The sequence below is a fragment of the Podarcis erhardii genome (assembly GCF_964252035.2).
Source record: "Podarcis erhardii genome assembly, chromosome: 11".
Lineage (NCBI taxonomy): Eukaryota > Metazoa > Chordata > Lepidosauria > Squamata > Lacertidae > Podarcis > Podarcis erhardii.
In genome coordinates this window covers 53,315,906-53,335,133 of record NC_138501.1, presented here as the reverse complement: position 1 = coordinate 53,335,133, position 19,228 = coordinate 53,315,906, and the positions used below count along the sequence as shown (strand labels likewise).

General features: G+C 49.9%; 2 protein-coding genes across 4 annotated transcripts in view; both read left to right on the top strand.

The window, feature by feature from the left end:
- SPMIP6 (sperm microtubule inner protein 6) overlaps positions 1-14,745 on the top strand; it is a 30,385-nt gene extending 15,640 nt beyond the window's left edge. For 2 of the 3 annotated variants that reach the window (XM_081881662.1, XM_081881663.1), the window contains exons 4-7: positions 2,459-2,534; positions 4,513-4,726; positions 9,093-9,182; positions 14,594-14,745. In XM_081881662.1, coding sequence (XP_081737788.1) covers positions 2,459-2,534; positions 4,513-4,726; positions 9,093-9,182; positions 14,594-14,699 — 486 coding nt within the window. In that variant the 3' untranslated portion in view covers positions 14,700-14,745. The remainder of the gene's footprint in view (positions 1-2,458; positions 2,535-4,512; positions 4,727-9,092; positions 9,183-14,593) is intronic. The other variant, XM_081881664.1, reaches the window with a different exon arrangement.
- An 884-nt stretch (positions 14,746-15,629) lies between these two features.
- LOC309352731 (myogenesis-regulating glycosidase-like) overlaps positions 15,630-19,228 on the top strand; it is a 31,388-nt gene continuing 27,789 nt past the window's right edge. The window contains exon 1 of the mRNA XM_081881488.1: positions 15,630-15,766. The gene's annotated coding sequence lies outside the window, so the exon portion shown is untranslated. The remainder of the gene's footprint in view (positions 15,767-19,228) is intronic.

Sequence of the window (19,228 nt, the reverse complement as noted above, 5' to 3'; positions counted from 1 at the left end):
ATGCAAGGGGGGGGGGAATTCTTTAACGGGAGCGCTGAGCAGAGCCTCCCGCCTGCATTCGCTCCATAAGACACACACACATTTCCCCTTACTTTTTAGGAGGGAAAACGTGCATCTTATGGAGCGAAAAATACAGTACTTTTCCATTCACCATATATATGGGTTTATGAAGCAATTCTGTATCCTTCTGCTGCGCTGAAGAAGAATTCCACGAAACAGTGGGTATATCCGGAATCACTGTTCACAACGTCTGTTTGCGAACTACTTTGGCAGCGTTGGACGCCATAAACAAAGCTTTACGGCTTGTTTTCACCAGATAAGAATCTGATACACTGCTTCTTTCAGAGACTGGCATAGTCTACAAAGACTTTCAGGGGCTTATAAGACTTATGTTTATTTGGTTTTATGTGTTCTAGAGAATCCCTTAAGAGTGCATATTTTGTGACTTTTCTGTTTATGTGATTTCATATATTTCATATTATATAAAGAGTGTATATCGATATTGTATCATTGTATTTGGTCATCGTGTTGCCTTGGATAGTACTGACTATTGGGGGCCACTAGGGGGCGCATTGGAAGATGGCCGACAATACCATCTCTCCGACCCACACGGGGTAATTAAGAGGCTGTTATGGGAGTAGGCAGCCTCCCTTGTTGCCCCAAGGAAATGGGGAACACTGCCCTTGCCTGCTGTGCCCATAAATCACCCCCTAATTCGAAAGAAGGGGGTGAGGGCCCTAGGCAGAATGCCCCCGTGTGGACCTCGGCTCTCCTGGACGCTGTCTCTGATCGCGCACTAGTTGCAGCAATTTGGAATAATTAATTACAAAAGAAGCAAATGCACATATTTCAAGTGAAGAAGGGGAGTGAAGTCTGCTAATTTAAGTGACCTCTGCGAAAGAAGACGACGGGCTGGAGAAACAGGAATATTTTACGATGAAGATACACCAAAGGCGGGGTATGTTGACAACGAGGCTGAATGGGGGGGGGGGACCTTTTTTACTTTCCTTCTATGTGATTTACAAGAACCCCTCCTCATTAGAACCGTCAGTTGAACTGACCCAAGCAGGATGATTAAGGTCTGTGTGGAGATAAACTTTAACCAAAAGTATGCTTTATGGAGACGGAGAAGCAATAAGAGCTTTTGGGAATGGCGCAGCAATTAATTCGGAGTCGCCATCTTGCCAAAGGATTTATAGCTGGGAGGAAGAAAGGACTTGTTTTCAGACTGCATTCCTAGTGAATCTCCTCAGAGGTTTTGAGAAAGGAGGCAGATTGGTGAAGATTAATGACGCTAAGACTGTTTTGATGTATGGAAGTGATGTTATATGGAAAACGTCTGGATATGGCTACTGGATAAAAAATAATAATATCCACGCAGGATTACAAACTGTTCTAACCAGCTTGTGGAGACTATCAGAGGTCACAAAGAGAAAGGAAAAATATATGAAAATAACAACAAGAGATGTGGAAAAACAAGAAGAAAGGACTGGATAGTAGCGTGAACATCATAAGGTTAGATTTGTGGACATTAAAACAGCAGCAAGAAGCAAGAAGTTGATTGGATCCCCTTCAGAACTTGAAATATGGGTACCCCCAACAAAAATTTAAAATTCGGCTGTGTAATTTGGAATTTATGTAATTTGGTTTGATTTGATGTGATTGGTCGGTTAATAAAAAATTATTCTCAAAAAAAAAAAAAAAGGATAGGACTGACTATTGTTGGCAACACGGGGTTAAATTGTTTGGTTACTCTTAAGCAAGGCCAGCTCCACCATCAGACAGAGCCGGGCAGCAGGCTTGGGCGGCAGGTGCTTGTGGTGAGGAATTATAGAGTTGGAAGGGACCCCAGAGGTCTTCTAGTCCACCCCTCTCCTGCAATGCTCCGCTAAAGCGTCGCTGACAGATGACCACCCAACCTCTGCTTAAAAACTTCCACGGAAGGAGAGCCCAGCACCTTCTAAAGGAGTTTCTCCCACTGTCAAACAGTGTCCCCCAGCTTAAATTTGTGCAGCTGGTTCTTCCGGCCTAGAGGAAGAAGAGGAGGAGTTTGGATTTGATATCCCACTTTATCACTGCCCGAAGGAGTCTCAAAGCGGCTAACATTCTCCTTTCCCTTCCTCCCCCACAACAAACGCTCTGTGAGGTGAGTGAGGCTGAGAGACTTCAGAGAAGTGTGACTGGCCCAAGGTCACCCAGCAACTGTATGTGGAGGAGCAGGGAAGCGAACTTGGTTCACCAGATTACGAGGCTAACACTCTTAACCACTACACCACACTGGCAGAACCTTACATTGGTTCCTCGTGAAATTCCTCTCCCCAGTTTGAGCCCCGGTTCTCCTGCCTCCATGGAGCATTGAGGGGGACACGGGGTCCTGAACTTGCATCGTGCCAAATGCACATGTCCCTGCATAAATCCCAGAGAAACGGGCTCACACTGTTGCAATCTTTCCTTGCAGGAGGCTGGGTTGGAGTCGATCCTTCGTGGGATGCCCATGCAATACCCTCCGAAACCAGAGCGTCTCAACAATTACGGTAACTCCTCTGTGATCTTGCACGTCCTACCTGGTTTAGGAACATAGTAAAGGTAAAGGGACCCCTGACCATTAGGTCCGGTCATGGTCGACTCTGGGGTTGCGCCGCTCATCTCGCTTTATTGGCCGAGGGAGCCAGCATACAGCTACTGGGTCATGTGGCCAGCAGGACTAAGCCGCTTCTGGCGAACCAGAGCAGCGCACGGAAACGCTGTTGACTTTCCTGCCGGAGTGGTACCTATTTATCTACTTGCACTTTGATGTGCTTTTGAACTGCTAGGTGGGCAGGAGCTGGGACCGAAAGACGGGAGCTCACCCCGTCATGGGGATTCGAACCTCTGACCTTCTGATCGGCAAGTCCTAGGCTCTGTGGTTTAACCCACAGCGCCACCCGCGTCCCTGTTTAGGAACAAAGGAACCTGATTTATACTGAATCAATGCTGTCTGTCTGCACTGATGGACAGAGGCTCTCCAGGGTTTCAGGCAGGAAAACTTTCCTAGCCTTGCCCAGAAAGGTTGGGTATTGAACCCACAACCTTCTGCATACAGAGCTAATAGTCTATGCCTGAGCTATGGCCCTTCCCTTAGTTTTCTCCACATCATCCTGCAGGTTTCTTAGTTACCCATCACTGTCCTTAAAGCCCATCTGATCCAGCATTCTCTGTCCAGTCACCAGATGCTTTGGGGGGGGGGTCATAAAGACCAGTAGCTCATCTTTTGAGAGTATACTCCCTCTGAACCTGGAGAGTTTAACTGTCTTGTCCTAATAGCCGTCAGCGAGTTTCGTCATCTGTCAGCTTGCATAACAATCCCTTTTAAAGGCACCTGGCTAGCAGCTATCGTCATCACAAGCAATTATTGTGAATGTCCTCAGTTTAAATTGAGTTGTGATTCCTACATTGCGGGGGGTTGGTCTAGATGGCCCATGGGTTCCCTTCCAATTCTGCAATTCTGTGCACTGCGAGAAAAAGGGCTTCCTTTTCTCTGTTGCCCTGAACCAACTGGTTTACTTGGCTGGCTAGCAGGTAGCCTGCGCCCGAGTGTTCACTTCACTGTAGTAATAATAATAATAATAATAATAATAATAATAATAATAATAATAATAATAATTTGTACCCCACCCACCTGGCTGGGTTTCCCCAGCCACTCTGGGCGGCTTCCAACAAAGATTAAAAATACATTAAAATGTCACACATTAAAAGCTTCCCTAAATAGGGCTGCCTTCAGATGTCTTCTAAATGTCAGGTAGTTATTTATCTCTTTGACATCTGGTGGGAGGGCGTTCCACAGGGCGGGCGCCACTACTGAGAAGGCCCTCTGCCTGATTCCCCGTAACCTCACTTCTCGCAATGAGGGAACCGCCAGAAGGCCCTCGCCGCTGGACCTCAGTGTCTGGGCAGAACGATGGGGGTGGAGATGAGGCCGTTTAGGGCTTTAAAGGTCAACACTAACACTTTGATTTGTGCTCAGAAACTTACTGGGAGCCAATGCAGGTCTTTCAAGACTGGTGTTATGTGGTCTCAGTCACCAGTCTAGCTGCCGCATTCTGGATTAGTTGTAGTTTCCGGGTCACCTTCAAAGGTAGCCCCACATAGAGCGCATGGCAGTAGTCCAAGCGGGAGATAACTAGAGCATGCATCACTCTGGTGAGACAGTCTGCGGGCAGGTAGGGTGTCAGCCTGTGTACCAGATGGAGCTGGTAGACAGCTGCCCTGGACACAGAATTGACCTGCGCCTCCATGGACAGCTGTGAGTCCAAAATAACTCCCAGGCTGCGCACCTGGTCCTTCAGGACCAGGGAGTCCTCCACACCAGCCTGCCCCCCAAGAACAGTACTTCTGTCTTGTCAGGATTCAACCTCAATCCATTAGCCGCCATCCATTCTCCAACTGCCTCCAGGCACTTGCACATAAAACTCCCTCCTAGTTTTCCGGGGCACAAGCTCTCCTCTCTCTCTCTTCCCCACCCATTTTCTTCAGAACGGGAAGTGGTGGTGAACATGCTCAACAGCTTGTCTCGGAAGCAGCTTCCGTCTATACAGCACCGTTACACCATCCCGGGAAGGATGCCTTATCAAGGCTACTACAGCCCCTGCACGGGACGCCATTACTGCTTGCGAGGGATGGACTACTACGTCGACGGGGCGCCCACCAACGAGCGACAGATCAGCCAGCTAGTTGAGAAGATTGTAAGGTTCGGAGGGTTTTGCAGACCACACCCCAACTCCTCCCCCTCAGGGCTCTTGCAGGGGGGGGGGCTTGGAAAGGGGGGCATAGAAAAGACTCTGTGCTGGGCCCGGGGGTAACCCATGAAACACAGTCCAGGTCCAGCCCAGAATCCGAAGGTTCTGCTAGGAGTCAGTCCGACAGGGCCAAGGTAGGGCACGAGGCAGGAAACCAGGCAAGGACAGATACAGGATCTCAGGCAGGATCTAGTAAGCAGCAACGTTGCTCCCACAACCTGGGACAGGGTCCGACAGCCTTTTATCTCTGTGGGGGTAACGGCCGGTCCTGATCCCCCGGCGACTCACCTCCCTGTTTCGCCTGAAGGCGAGCACTCCTCCTGCGAGTACTCAGGTCTCTCCTTCTCTCAGACCTCAGTCTCTGCAGCTCAGGAGACGTTGGTGGGTGACTAGACCCAGGCGCCGCCTCAGCCTCCCCCGACCCAACTGGTAGTGGAGCAGCTGTAAGTGATGGCCCAGCTGGAGGCAACAAGGTCATCCCCGCATCTGGAGCCAGGGCAGGCTGAGGCCCCGGACTCGGCCCAGCTGGGGTTTGCTGCAGGGGAACCTGTGCAGACTGGGACTCTTCAGAATCAGGCCCCAGACTAGGTTTAGCTGCCGCCTGAGGCAAAGGATCCGGTGTGGACTGAGACTCCTCTGGCTTCAAGTCTGAGCCCATGTCCCAGGCCATCACAGACTCCGCCATAAGCTCCTCATTGGAACATATACACAGGGTGCACACTGCAAGGTGTCCCCTGTGGGGTGGGTTTTAATAGGTAGGAGAGGATAAATGAATTGCGATTCATCCCCCCAGGTGCCCACATGTTTGTGTTGAATGGACAGAACATCAGCTCACTGCTTGCATTTAAATGCGAGGCTGAGTTGAAAGTCCCGTCCTTAGCAGCAAATTAAAAGCGTATGAATTAGGCTGCAAAGCCTTCTTTTGAACAAGTCCAACTGCGGAGCAAGATGGTTCCTCCTTTTCTTGCCCCCCTTAACAAAGAATCAGACAGCAGGCTGTGAAGTAAGTTTAAAATGCAGTTTACTTACTCATAGGTATGCACTGGGTTGTCAGCAACCGCAGCAGTAAAAATTTGCAGGTAAAATACTTGCATTTGCAGAAGGAATAGCCTCAGGCATGCATGTGTGTGAGCTGGAGCAGTTAGACTAATAATAATAATAATAATAATTTATTATTTGTACCCCGCCCATCTGGCTGGGTCTCCCCAGCCACTCTGGGCAGCTTCCAACAAAGATTAAAAATACATTATAATGTCAAACATTAAAAACTTCCCTGAATATGTCTGTTCCGAGCACTGATCGAAGAGAGGGAAGGAGGGGGAACAGGAAATACAGTGGTGCCTCGCAAGACGAAAAGAATCCGTTCCGCGATTCTCTTCGTCTAGCGGTTTTTTCGTCTTGCGAAGCAAGCCCATTGACGGCTTAGCGGATTAGCGCTATTAGCGGCTTAGCGGCTTTTAGTGGCTTTTAGCGGCTTATCGGCTTATCGGATCAGCTGATAAGCAGCTTAGCGGCTTAGAAAAAGGGGGGGAGGGGAAAAAAGTCGGAAAAACTCGCAAGACATTTCGTCTTGCGAAGCAAGCCCATAGGGAAATTCGTTTTGCGAAGCGCCTCCAAAACGGAAAACCCTTTCGTCTAGCGGGTTTTCCGTCTTGCGAGGCGTTCGTCTTGCGGGGCACCACTGTACTTTTACTGTATTTTTGGTTTCTATGGAGGCCGCCCAGAGTGGCTGGGGAGGCCCAGCCAGATGGGCGGGGTATAAATAATAAATTATTATTATTATTATTATTATTATTATTATTATTATTATTATTATTATTTTCCTTTCTCCTCCTGTCCTGAGGGGGAAATGACCTCACACAGAGCCCTCTCTACCAATTACATGTCTATGGCTTGAGTCTTCCTATCAGCAATACAGCTCTGTGATCTTAACTCCTACACATGCTAACTGGCAAGAATATGTGTTGTTAGATTTGGCTGCTAATCTCCCACAAACCCCTTCTCGGTCAAATACAGCAATTGCATGCACAGTTTTATTAAAGCACCCAAAGTCCCATCTTTGATTCAAAGGTTTTCAAAACTATCTCTCGGTCGAGGTTTGGTGAAGATGCCAGCGGTCATCTCTTTGGCAATACAGTAGTACCTCTGGTTGCAAACGGGATCCGTTCCGGAGTCTGTGCGTGCATGGGTCGCGATTCGCCGCGTCTGTGCATGCACGTGACGCCATTTTGAGCGTCTGCGCATGCACGAGCGGCGAAACCTGGAAGTAACCCTTTCCAGTACTTCTGGGTTGCCACGGGACGCAACCTCAAAACGTGAAACCTGAAGCAAACGCAACACGAGGTATGATTGTAGGCCAATTCAACTAGGCCATTGCACAGGCAGCGGTACTCACCCTGACCCCGACCCCAACCCCGACCCCCTGATGTGCTTGGTTTCCCCTTGAACTTCTCGCTCTGCAATACCTTTGGAAAAGCTCTGCTTGTCTTTCATCTGTCAAATAGGTTTCTCCTGCGCCAACCCCAAATCCATAGTCCGCCAGGCCAGCTCTCTGCATGCTCAGACACAGCTACATACACTGACTCTGTGAAAGACAAAGCTACACATCCTTCTTTATAACTGCCGTAAGAAAGGGGACCGTTTCCAAACATAAAGACATACCCACCTGGTTCCCTTGTAATCTTTAGTGCCTCCAGCCTGGTCAGCAACCGGTCAGCCTAACAGTTCATAGTCAAGGTAAAGGGACCCCTTACCATTAGGTCCAGTCGTGGACGACTCTGGGATTGCGGCGCTCATCTCGCTTTATTGGCTGAGGGAGCCGGCATACAGCTTCCGGGTCATGTGGCCAGCAGGACTAAGCCGCTTCTGGCGAACCAGAGCAGCACACGGAAACGCCGTTTACCTTCCCGCCGGAGCAGTACCTATTTATCTACCTGCACTTTGACGTGCTTTCGAACTACTAGGTTGGCAGGAGCAGGGACCGAGCAACGGGAGCTCACCCCATCGCGGGGATTCGAACCGCTGACCTTCTGATCAGCAAGCTGTGGTTTAACCCACAGCGCTGTGCTCCTCTTTTTATGAGGGCTCGATTCATCTCAGTGGGAGCACTTCCTTTCCTGCTTAGAATTCCCACTGCATTTGCAATGTCTGGTCTCGTTGTCGTGGTAAGGTGCAAATGTTTCCCTATTGTTGACCTGCACTGGTTGTGCTCAGGCAAGAGCTTTGATTCATGTTTGCTCTCCAGGAAATCGACGGTCATTGGTGTGGCTACTGTGTTGGCTTCTCGCAGCTTCAGGCTGTCAGGCAATTCAGCAACTTTCTTCCTTTGGCTTAGAATATAAGATCCATCCTCCTAAATTTCAATTCTGACACCCCAATAGTGGGAGCCACTTCCTAGTTCGTTCACCTCCACTTCTTTGCCTCATAATAATAATAATAATAATAATAATAATAATAATAATAATAATTTATTATTTGTATCCTGCCCATCTGGCTGGGTTTCCCCAGCCACTCTGGGCGGCTTCCAACAAAGATTAAAAATACATTAAAATGTCACACATTAAAAACTTCCCTGAACAGGGCTGCCTTCAGATGTCTTCTAAATGTCAGGTAGTTGTTTATCTCTTTGACATCTGGTGGGAGGGCGTTCCACAGGGCGGGTGCCACTACTGAGAAGGCCCTCTGCCTGGTTCCCTGTAACCTCACTTCTCGCAGTGAGGGAACCGCCAGAAGGCCTTCGCCGCTGGACCTCAGTGTCTTGGCTGAACGATGGGGGTGGAGATGCTCCTTCAGGTATACAGGACCGAGGCCGTTTAGGGCTTTCAAGGTCAGCACCAACACTTTGAATTGTGCTCGGAAATGTACTGGGAGCCAATGTAGGTCTTTCAGGACCTAAGTGTCTTAAGTGGCCAGCAGCCTGGGAGGGAGGGGTCAATTAGCCATGATTGTTAATTCACCATGATTGTTAAGTGGAACCTCCATGTGCAAAAGCAGTGTACCTCTACTGGGAACCAAAAACAACACACACACACACACACACACACACACACACACACACACCCAACACATTAGGAAATGGTCATCAACTTTGCGCCCTGGCTGTGAGAAGCTGCTGACCACTCTTGGGCACAGAACACTGGGCTGGTTGGGTCTTGGTCTGATCCTGCAATGCAGCTCTTCTCTAGTGTCCTGCTTTCCCCTCCAAGTTCTTCCCCATGGCTCTAGCTCTGATCCACCTGCCTCCCCGCTGAGATGCCAGCCAAGCTCTCCTGCAGCCCTTTAATGGCAACCTCTCTCTTTCCCCCACTGCTCTTCCAGGAATTTCCCGTACTACGACCACCACCACGAGATGACTCTTTGTGCACGAATGCCCGACCTGCCGCCTGGTTTCCCGTATATGAACCTTAGGTAAGGAACCCAAACAGGTTTGGTGACGGGAAGGAGCTGGGCTGGAGAAGCGTGGTTGGTCACAAGGGATGTGTGTTGCCTGGGGACCGTTCCCGGAGACCAAACCTCGTGAACAGATTTTCCCCAAGGATAGCTTGGTTGCCAGAGAACCAGCTAATAATAATAATAACAACAAGAATAATAAGAATAACAACAAGAATAATAAGAATAAGAATAATAAATTTATTTATACCCCGCCCTCCCCGGCCAGAGCCAGGCTCAGGGTTGCTAACACCAATAAAATCACAGTAAAAACATAGAATCATCGAATCCTAGAGTTGGAAGAGACCACAAGGGCCATCGAGTCCAACCCCCTGCCAAGCAGGAAACACCATCAGAGAACTCCTGACATATGGTTGTCAAGCCTCTGCTTAAAGACCTCCAAAGAAGGAGACTCCACCACACTCCTTGGCAGCAAATTCCACTGTCGAACAGCTCTTACTGTCAGGAAGTTCTTCCCAATGTTTAGGTGGAATCTTCTTTCTTGTAGTTTGGAACCATTGCTCCGTGTCCGCTTCTCTGGAGCAGCAGAAAACAACCTTTCTCCCTCCTCTATGTGACATCCTTTTATATATTTGAACATGGCTATCATATCACCCCTACACCTCCTCTTCTCCAGGCTAAACATGCCCAGCTCCCTTAGCCGTTCCTCATAAGGCATCGTTTCCAGGCCTTTGACCATTTTGGTTGCCCTCCTCTGGACACGTTCCAGTTTGTCAGTGTCCTTCTTGAACTGTGGTGCCCAGAACTGGACACAGTACTCCAGGTGAGGTCTGACCAGAGCAGAATACAGTGGCACTATTACTTCCCTTGATCTAGATGCTATACTCCTATTGATGCAGCCCAGAATTGCATTGGCTTTTTTAGCTGCCGCATCACACTGTTGGCTCATGTCAAGTTTGTGGTCAACCAAGACTCCTTGGGGTGCGAGCTTGGGGAGTGTGTCAGTGGTGTCACAACAGGGGGCAGTGCACCCCAGGTGCCATGTCTGGGGGGGTGACAAGAAGACACCCCGCGGGGGCTCGTGGCAGCGTGAGCAGCCATTGCGCCACTGCAGCCGCATGTGGAGGATCCCAGCACCAGCAGCAAACCACTATGTACAGCGCATGTGCAGCGTCACACACATGTGCTGTACGTAACGACGACGCACATGCGCTGTACATAGCGGTTTGCCACCAGCATTGCTCCAGCGCTGGACTGACAGTGCCGTGATCCTCCACATGCAGCTGGAGTGGCAACGGAGGGGTCCTGGCACCGTCCACGTGGATATGTGCCCTACATTGCGATGCCCCACCCTAGGTGTCGTTCGCCCCTGCAGTGTGTAAGGGTGGTCCCAGGCTGCCCAGACAACAGGACCCCCTTCTCACCCTCACTGATGAGGGCTTGAGACCCATCGGTTGCCCTCACCTGGCTTAGCCAGCCAGTCGAAGCTGCTCCCAGGAAATGGACGCTGTTTTGTGCTGGCAGCTTCTAGGAGCCACGGGTAAGAGCTGAGTGCAGGGTGAGGACCAAAGGTGGACAGACTATTTCAGAAGTAGCACAACGTGTGTCCACCTACCCCATAGGTAAAGGTAAAGGGACCCCTGACCGTTAGGTCCACTCACAGACGACTCACTTTACTGGCCGAGGGAGCCGGCGTACAGCTTCCAGGTCATGTGGCCAGCATGACTAAACCGCTTCTGGTGAACCAGAGCAGCACACAGAAACGCTGTTTACGTTCCCGCCGGAGCGATACCTATTTATCTCCTTGCACTTTTTGGGGTGCTTTCGAACTGCTAGGTTGGCAGGAGCTGGGACCGAGCAACGGGAGCTCACCCCGGCGCAGGGATTCAAACCGCCGACCTTCTGATCGGCAAGCCCTAGGCTCTGTGGTTTAAGCCACAGCGCCACCTGCGTCCCTCCCCCACCCCATACACCCCTCTACAAGGTTTAACTGAAGAATATCAGAAGATATACTGCAGGGACTGACTAAGCCATTCTTCCGCAGCCTAGTGCTTTCCAGATGTTTTGCTCCCACCAGCTGGCTGCGGCTGATGGGAATCGTAATCCGAAACATCTGGAGGGCACCAGACTGGCAAAGGCTGCCGTAGTGATTGCTTCTGTGCGTCTGTGTCTTGGAAATGAGGTGGATTTCTCTGTTTGCCAGGCAGTTGGAGGCTACCTCTCTCTGCCAGTACAAATAAAATCTGGTTTTTTGCTTTCCGAAATCCCTACATGGAGAGCATTTAATTGGGAGCTTCACCATGAAGGCAATGGGGGGGCAGTATGAACAATTTGACAGGTGTGTGTTGAGCAGGCATGTCTCTCAATACCTGGGGGGAAATATATACTGTATTGGCCTGAATATAAGCCGCACTTTCCCCCCAAATTCCAACCATGAAAAGTTAAAGTGTGGCTTAAATTTGCAACCTTACAAAAATTGGCTTTTACGATACCACTGCCGAAATAGACATATGGTAAAACGGACCCAAAAAATGTTTTATTGCCGATTTGCGAGCTTGAGACTGTTCATTGGCCATTTGCAGGTGTGAGTGGCTGCGGAATTGAAGCAATTTAATACCGATTTGTGATTTTAGCAATTGTACGGTAACCTTTGTGGGCTTGCAAGATCAAAGGCTTAAATAGGCTCGGAGTTACAATTCTACCAACCGCAGCGGTTTTCACCCTGTAACCCATGCATAGGCAAACTCCGGCCCTCCAGATGTTTGGGACTACAATTCCCATCATCCCTAGCTAACAGGACCAGTGGTCAGGGATGATGGGAATTGTAGTCCCAAACATCTGGAGGGCCGGAGTTTGCCTATGCCTGCTGTAACCCAATTTTAAGGGAGCGGCTTATATTCGGGTACTGTCTTTTTCTCTCCCCCCCCCCTTGAATTTTAAAGGTGTGGCTTATTTGTGGGTGCAGCTTATATTTGGGCCGATATGGTATATATCCACCTTTCCTTTTCCCTCCAGGGCCATTGGGGTGTTTTGGTGGTTCCAGATAAAACACCTATATGGATATAGCAGGACCACAACAGCAGTCAGGTGGGGGGCAAAGGGGAACAGCAACCAACTCTCAGCCCCAGGCCTTGGACATTTCCAGGTTTTGGATTCCTGTGATGTTGCAGCACTCACAAGAAAAGCCAGATTAGGATAAAGGCCTTGATTAGGATAAAGATTCGTTCTAAAGTTCACAGGATGCATAGATGGTTTGTTTACTGAAGACACTTCTAACCTGCCCTTTAAGCATAAAACAGGCCAGCAACAAAAGTTAAAAATTAAAAAGAAAGGTTAGAGGCTGCTGCTCACATCGCCATCTTGACACTTTAACTCTGTTTAACCAAATACGTTTCTCAGTGCAGCTTACAGAACTAATCAGTGCTAAGTAGTCCCTCTCCTCCAGCTCATACTCTAAAAAGACATGGCAAAAAAGGGAAAAGGGAGGTGAAGGAAGATGCATACATGTACTGTATCTTGTGGGTCTCCATCCTAAATTTTTCCTTGGTTGCACTCACAAAGACATAACACACAAGGAAAAAGGTAGAGGGGGGAAGATATATCCACCTTAAGCTTTTTCCTGGTTGCACTCATAATGTTCCTGCCCCTGAGAGGCCCTTCTTATTCATCCTCTCCTGGAGCTCTGCCCTGTGACTACCCTGTACTAGTCAGTTTGCCTTCCGTGTCTTGCAGAGCTTTCAGCGAGATGATCACAACTGTGGCGTAAATTCTGAGCTTGGGTTGGCAGTTTTGAGTGCACGTCTGATTTCAGTATTTGCATTTCCAAAAGTGTAGCAGTAAAATAACAAACCTCCAGGGGCGTGGACATGTAGAGCGTCAAGAAAGTGATGTCATAGCTTTGCAAAAGCTGAGCTGGTCCAAGTGTGAGCAATTGCCTGGTTAGATAAAGTCTGCTTAACTGCCCCCCCCCCATGCCTCCTTGGATTCAATGATGGAAGTAAAAATGAATGTGCCAAAAGAAGCACGTTCAAATTGCGCTTGAGAGGAACGCCGATTCCACCCCCACAGATGCAAATCAGTCCTACTTATGGAAAAAGGGAGTGTCTCGTGCAAAATTGCTCCATTTGTGTGCTGACACCAGTCTGGAATCTGGAATCCTGTGCCAGAAGGAGAGGTGAATAGTCTGGAAGGGGAAGGAAGGAAGGAAGGAAGGAAGGAAGGAAGGAAGGAAGGAAGGAAGATGGAAAAGTGGTCCTTTAGAAATGAGTCATGGGCATAACTGGCTCTTTAGGTTGTTGTTTTTACTATCTCAGCCACCATCAAGGAAATAATGTTGAAGACAACGCAGAAATAATACTTAACCTCAGTTAAACTTTCATATACAGTGGTACCTTGGTTTACAACCATAATCCGTTCTGGAGGTCTGGTTGTAAAGCAAAGCAGGTTGTAACCCAAGGCGCGCTTTCGCCAATGGGGCTTCCCCCCAAAAAAAATTGGTTGTAATTTTTTAAAAATGGGTTGTAATCCAAAAAAAGGGATACGCACTTCCGGGTTTGACGTGGTTGTAATCCAAAACGGTTGTAATCCAAAGCGGTTGCACTGTATACATTAAAAAATACTTCACCAATGTGCTGGCGCAAGGGAGAAAGAGGCGGCTATATGGGCTGTTGTGGTGGACATGCCCAAAGGTAGTAACTTATAGCCAAGTGCTTAATGATACAAGTAAAATTACACATTTAATAGGTGAAAACTTGAATGCTTGGTACAAGAGAGCATGCTTGGCTTATTGCCCTTATGGAAAAATGGGCTCACAAATCACGACTGGCAAGAGGAACAAAGCACAAATAAACCTTTGCGGGAGAAGGGGGACTCTTCATTGGGTTTCCAAAACCTCCAGAAAACCAAAGACCAGTTTCAAAGGTTTATACTAACTTGTGGCTCACCTAATGTGTGTTATAGAGGTTTACTGTTATAAATCGTGGTGCACATATGGGAATACAGCTTTTCATAATGAATTTTTGTGCGTCTCCAGGGAAATAAAGAAAGTTTTTTTAAAAAATTAGTTATAAAATATTTTTTATAAATAAGTAAGTGTGCATCACTACCATCTAAGTACAATAGAGAAAGCTTGGGAGGCCCCTTACTGAAATAGTGTGAGAGAGAAATATGTCTCCATATTTCCTGCATCGCAGGGGATGGGACTAGATGACCCGTGGGGTCCCTTTTCTACAATTCTACATGTGGTGAGTGTACATGTGGTCTGTAGGTGTGCTGTATGGCGTTGTGTATCTCATATGTGGCCCATTGAGTTGTGTCTGACCAGCAATGGGACCCATAGGTCAAAAAGACACACACACAATCGCAGTCTGCAAAACAAAGTCATATTCTGCTCCGTGTAAAATCTTTTTTTCTTTCTCTCTCCCTGCCAGGTGGGATACAAGCCATTTTAAGAAGGCTGGAGGGGCACAGAGGGACAGCTTTATCATTCATCCTGAATTTGTTTCGGAATCATTCCCCCATCCACCGTGTTGGTAGTAGAGAGTTGAGACAGGCTGCCATTAAAATTGCCGCTGGTGACTAACTGCGCCTCCGTCCGTCCCTTGGCCTCACAGAGTTCCTCCTTTCACTTGTTGTTGTTGTTGTTGTTGTTTTGTCGTGTCCGACACTTCATGACCCCCTGGACCAGAGCTCCCGCAGTTTGGTCAAACTCATGCTGGTAGCTTCGAGAACACTGTCCCACCATCTGGTCCTCTGCCGTCCCCTTCTCCTTGTGCCCTCCATCTTTCCCAACATCAGGTCTTTTCCAGGGAGTCTTCTCTTCTCATGAGGTGGCCAAAGTCTTGGAGCCTCAGCTTCAGGACCTGTCCTTCCAGTGAGCACTCAGGGCTGATTTCCTTCAGAATGGAGAGGTTTGTTCTTCTTGCAGTCCATGGGACTCTCAAGAGTCTCCTCCAGCACCAGAATTCAAAAGCATCCATTCTTCCGCGATCAGCCTTCTTTATGGTCCAGCTCTCACTTCCATACATCCCTACTGGGGAAACCATAGGTTTAACTACACGGACCTTTGTCGGCAAGGTGAGGTCTCTGCTTTTTAAGATGCTCTCTAGGTTTGTCTTTGTTTTTCTCCCAAGAAGAAGCGAACTCCACTCACAGAGTCACCCTAGCCTCTGCTGGACCGCATTCCCAAAAAGAAACGGGGACCCTGAGCGTGAGCGCCTGAATCCCCTGGACTCTCGCCTCGCTTGGTGGCTTGCAACGGGAGGGGATCTTGGATCTGCAAAAGATCCTGCAAGAGCAACTCCAGAGCAGCCGCCGCTGCGCCTTCTTGGCGCTCGCCTGCTTGCAGCTCGAGCAGGCGGAGAGGCGAGGCGAGGCGAGGCGCGGAGGCGGCTGCGGCGGCGCGCCCGGGATCCTCCTCGGGGGCTGCTCCTCCCCTTGGCAAACTACATCTCCCAGACTCCTCTGCCCTCCCTCTCCCCCCCCTCCTCCTCCTCACACCTGAAGAGCAGCCCGGCGGCGGCGGCGGCGGCGGCAGGAGCAGCGGCACCAAGTCAGCAGCCCCGAGGCGGAGGCGCCTCTTGCGCCGGGGACCCCGGACGGAGGTGGGCAAGGCGCGCGCGCGCGTGCAGGGGGGTGGCCTCCGGCTGCGGGTTTGCAGGCGCCTCGGGGCGGCGCCTGGGCCGACCTCGGCTGCCCTCCCTTCTTCCCATGGCCCGATAGGGGACGCGTAAACAAAGCAGGAGCCTCCCCATCCCGGGCCCACTTGGCAAGGCTGACAGCGCCCTCCCCCACCCCGGGTGGGGGTGCAGGGGGAGGGGGGGGCTCCTCTGTCCCTGGCCCCATTCTGACACGGGTCTGGGTCCTGCCCTTTCTCTCCCCGTTGCCAGCGCGCGTGCTGAATCTCCAAGCGCAACCGCCTGACAGGCTCGCTTTGCAAAACGCTCGGCGGCTGCAGGTCGAAGTTGAAACTTCTGGCCTGTTGCAAGATTTTTTAGAGGGGGGGGGTGTTGTTGTCGCTCTTGCAGAGCCAGAGGGAGGGAGGGAGGGAGGGAGGTTTGGAGGCAGCCCGATTTGGGAATGGGGGGCGAGAGGTCTTTTCTGGCTCTTTGCAATTCTGGGGAGGGGGTGCCTGGAAAGTTGCACAACACACACACACGCCGTTCCTTCTCTGAAATGTTTGCAACCAACAAACCCCCTGCCCGGATGAAGGCGCACTCTGTGACCCCCATAAATAGCGTGCCTTCCCTCTTGCCCAGAGCCGGAGAAGGAAGGGGGGGGACGTAGCCAAAGGGTGCCGGATCAGCTGTTTCCCAGCGCGCAGCCCCTTCCCTGAGTCTTCTCCCTCGCTCCTTCCACCTCCCTCCCCGCCTTCTTAGCTGTTGACTTTGGTCGAGCCGAGGGAGAAGCTGTTGATCCTCTAGTTAATAGATAATACGCCCAAGTTCTTCGTGGAACATTAAACTCTTGTTTCCTTGCAGCCGCGGGCGGGGGGGGGCGGTTCCTTGCCACGTTATCCGGCAAACCCCAAACTGGTTCCCGAAGGCAAATCTCCAGCGACGCAGGTTGGATGCTCCGTGCTCGCTTTTCTTGTGGGTTCATGAATCCCGGGATAATATGGTCTCCTGTTGGTTTTGGTGTGCGTTTTTTGTGTACAGCAAGTCACCTCTGCCTGTCACTGCAGCGTGCATCTCTTGCGTCCTTGGAAAGCTGCCAGGGAGCCATGGGAACCTGTCAAATTATGTGTCATTCTAACCCAGTTTGCCTCGTGCTCTGACTGGTGGCTGCTCTCCTGGGTCTCCACTTCCTACTTGTTCCTCTTGACTGGAGATGCCAGGGGTAGCCTTATGGCAAGTCAGGCTTCTCATCTACTCTACCTACCTCAGTGTTGTCTGCACGGAGTGGCAGCAGCTCTCCAGGGTGTGAGGCAGGGAGCCTCTCCTAGCCCTACCCGGGGATCGAACCTGAGACCTTCTACAGGCAAAGCAGATGCTCTACTGCCCCGCTACGCCCCTTCGCCTGTATGCCTGCAGCCACAGAGCTACAGTCATCCAGGCGGTTGTGTGAATGTAGAAGTGGGCAGGAGGAGAAGGGGGAAATTCCCATTCCGGAGGCAGGTTCAGTTCTGCCAGTGAAATTTGCCCTTGAATAAGAAATGGCACTTTATCTTTTAGAATCATGGAATTGTAGAGTTGGAAGGGACCGGGAGGGTCATCTAGCCCAACCCCCTGCAGTGCAGGAATCTTTTGCCCAACGTTGGGCTCGAACCCACGACCCTGCGTTTAAGATTCTCGCGCTCTCCAAACTGAACCACCCCAGAAGGTGATGTCTTGTCTGTCTGTCTCATTTCTGGATTACTTAAGGGAAAGTGAACGGATATTATAGTGTTTATCTTTTCCTTTCTAGTGATTTGACAGGGAAATACCAGCCCCACCCTCCCCATCAGAGGCAGAAGCAACACACACACACAATTTTTCTCCTAGCCCCTAACTAGCAGGAAAAGAAAAGTGTCCTGGTCTAGTTTTAGTTTGACAAATTTAGCAGTAAAGTCTAAAAGTAGGGAAGGAATCTGTCAGGTGCTTCACAAGGCAAAACTCTGCTTCTGCTTAAATGCAACGAACAAAGCATTTTGCCTTCTTTCCCCCCTGTCCCTGGGTCTGCAGGGGGCGGGATTGTGGAGAGAGACTGAACACAGACACAACTTTTGTGTGTGTGGTGGAGCCACCCTGGAAACAGCAGCGCTGTGTTCCATTCAAATGTATCTCTTTCTTTAGGGCTCAGCCATAGGGTGGTGATGGGGCAAGTTTGATGCACAGCACTGACTGGCTAGTGCCTGTAACATCATCGAGAAACTTCTCCCTCCCCTGAGCAGTTCCGCAATTTGAAAAAGCTTCCTTTTGAAAGATATATACGAACAGTCAAATGCCTTAATGTTCCTGCAGAGTTTAAAACTGAAACTGCAGATAGGAAGCTGGCCTGAATCATGAGAGAGGAAGCAAAACTGACAGAAGGCTCTGATTTGCCCCAGCAAATGAATGTTTATAATTTCAGTTGCAAAGCCGGGCGGAAGCTGAGCAGTCCCTGTGGCGGCTTAATTTTTTAAATATCAGTTCCTGCCTTTCCAAACAGTTCAGGGTGGTTTTTACCCCTTGCTGCCTTTCAGATGCAGCTTTTCTGGGGAAGAGGAAAAACCACCACCAAGATAAAACTGACAGTGTAAATGCATATTAATAGTGCACTTAAAACAAACACGCACACTCAGATTACTATTTTTAAAGTTGCCATAATGACTGGAAATAAACAGCTGCTGTACTAAAAAATGAGGGGGTTCTCATTTTAAGCCTCATCAGGGCTAAGTGGCCTTCCTAAATCTGTTCCCTCGTTCCCAAAAGTGCCTCCACATAGTGAGAAGCCTCTGCTTGACTGTAGCAGCTAGTGGTTCCAGCAGCCACCCACACAGAGCTCCCTTCCAACCCTCTCCCTCTGCTGTCTTTCCATCAGCCACATGCTCTGGTAGCACCCGCCTGTTCTTGCAGGAGAGGAATATGGCAGTCAAAGGCACTGCGATTCATTTGTCTGGTTTTTGCCAAGAAAACAGTCAGAGACAGTACGGGGGTGGGGGGGGTGATTGAGCCAAGGGAGCAGGGGCAGCACTGAAAGAATCCTGGAGGGGAGTGGGTTATTGCATGTGTCTGTGACAGCTGTCAGGCCAACTGGGCTGCTGCAGTCACCCGGAGACTTCTGCCTGTTTGTGGCCTCATTCATAGGCTCCTGCGCACGTACCAGTTCTGCGATTCTGACGAGAGAGCGCTTGAGGCTGTGCACACTTACCAAGGTGTAAGCTCCTTTCATTTCAACGAGACTTTCTTCCATTTAAACATATCCAGGGTTGTGCTGACAGCCATATTTTGCAGGCTGTCTGTTGTTGTTGTTGAGTCGTTTAGTCGTGTCCGCCTCTTCGTGACCCCCTGGACCAGAGCACGCCAGGCCCTCCTGTCTTCCACTGCCTCCCACAGTTTGGTCAAACTCATGCTGGTAGCTTCGAGAACACTGTCCCACCATCTGGT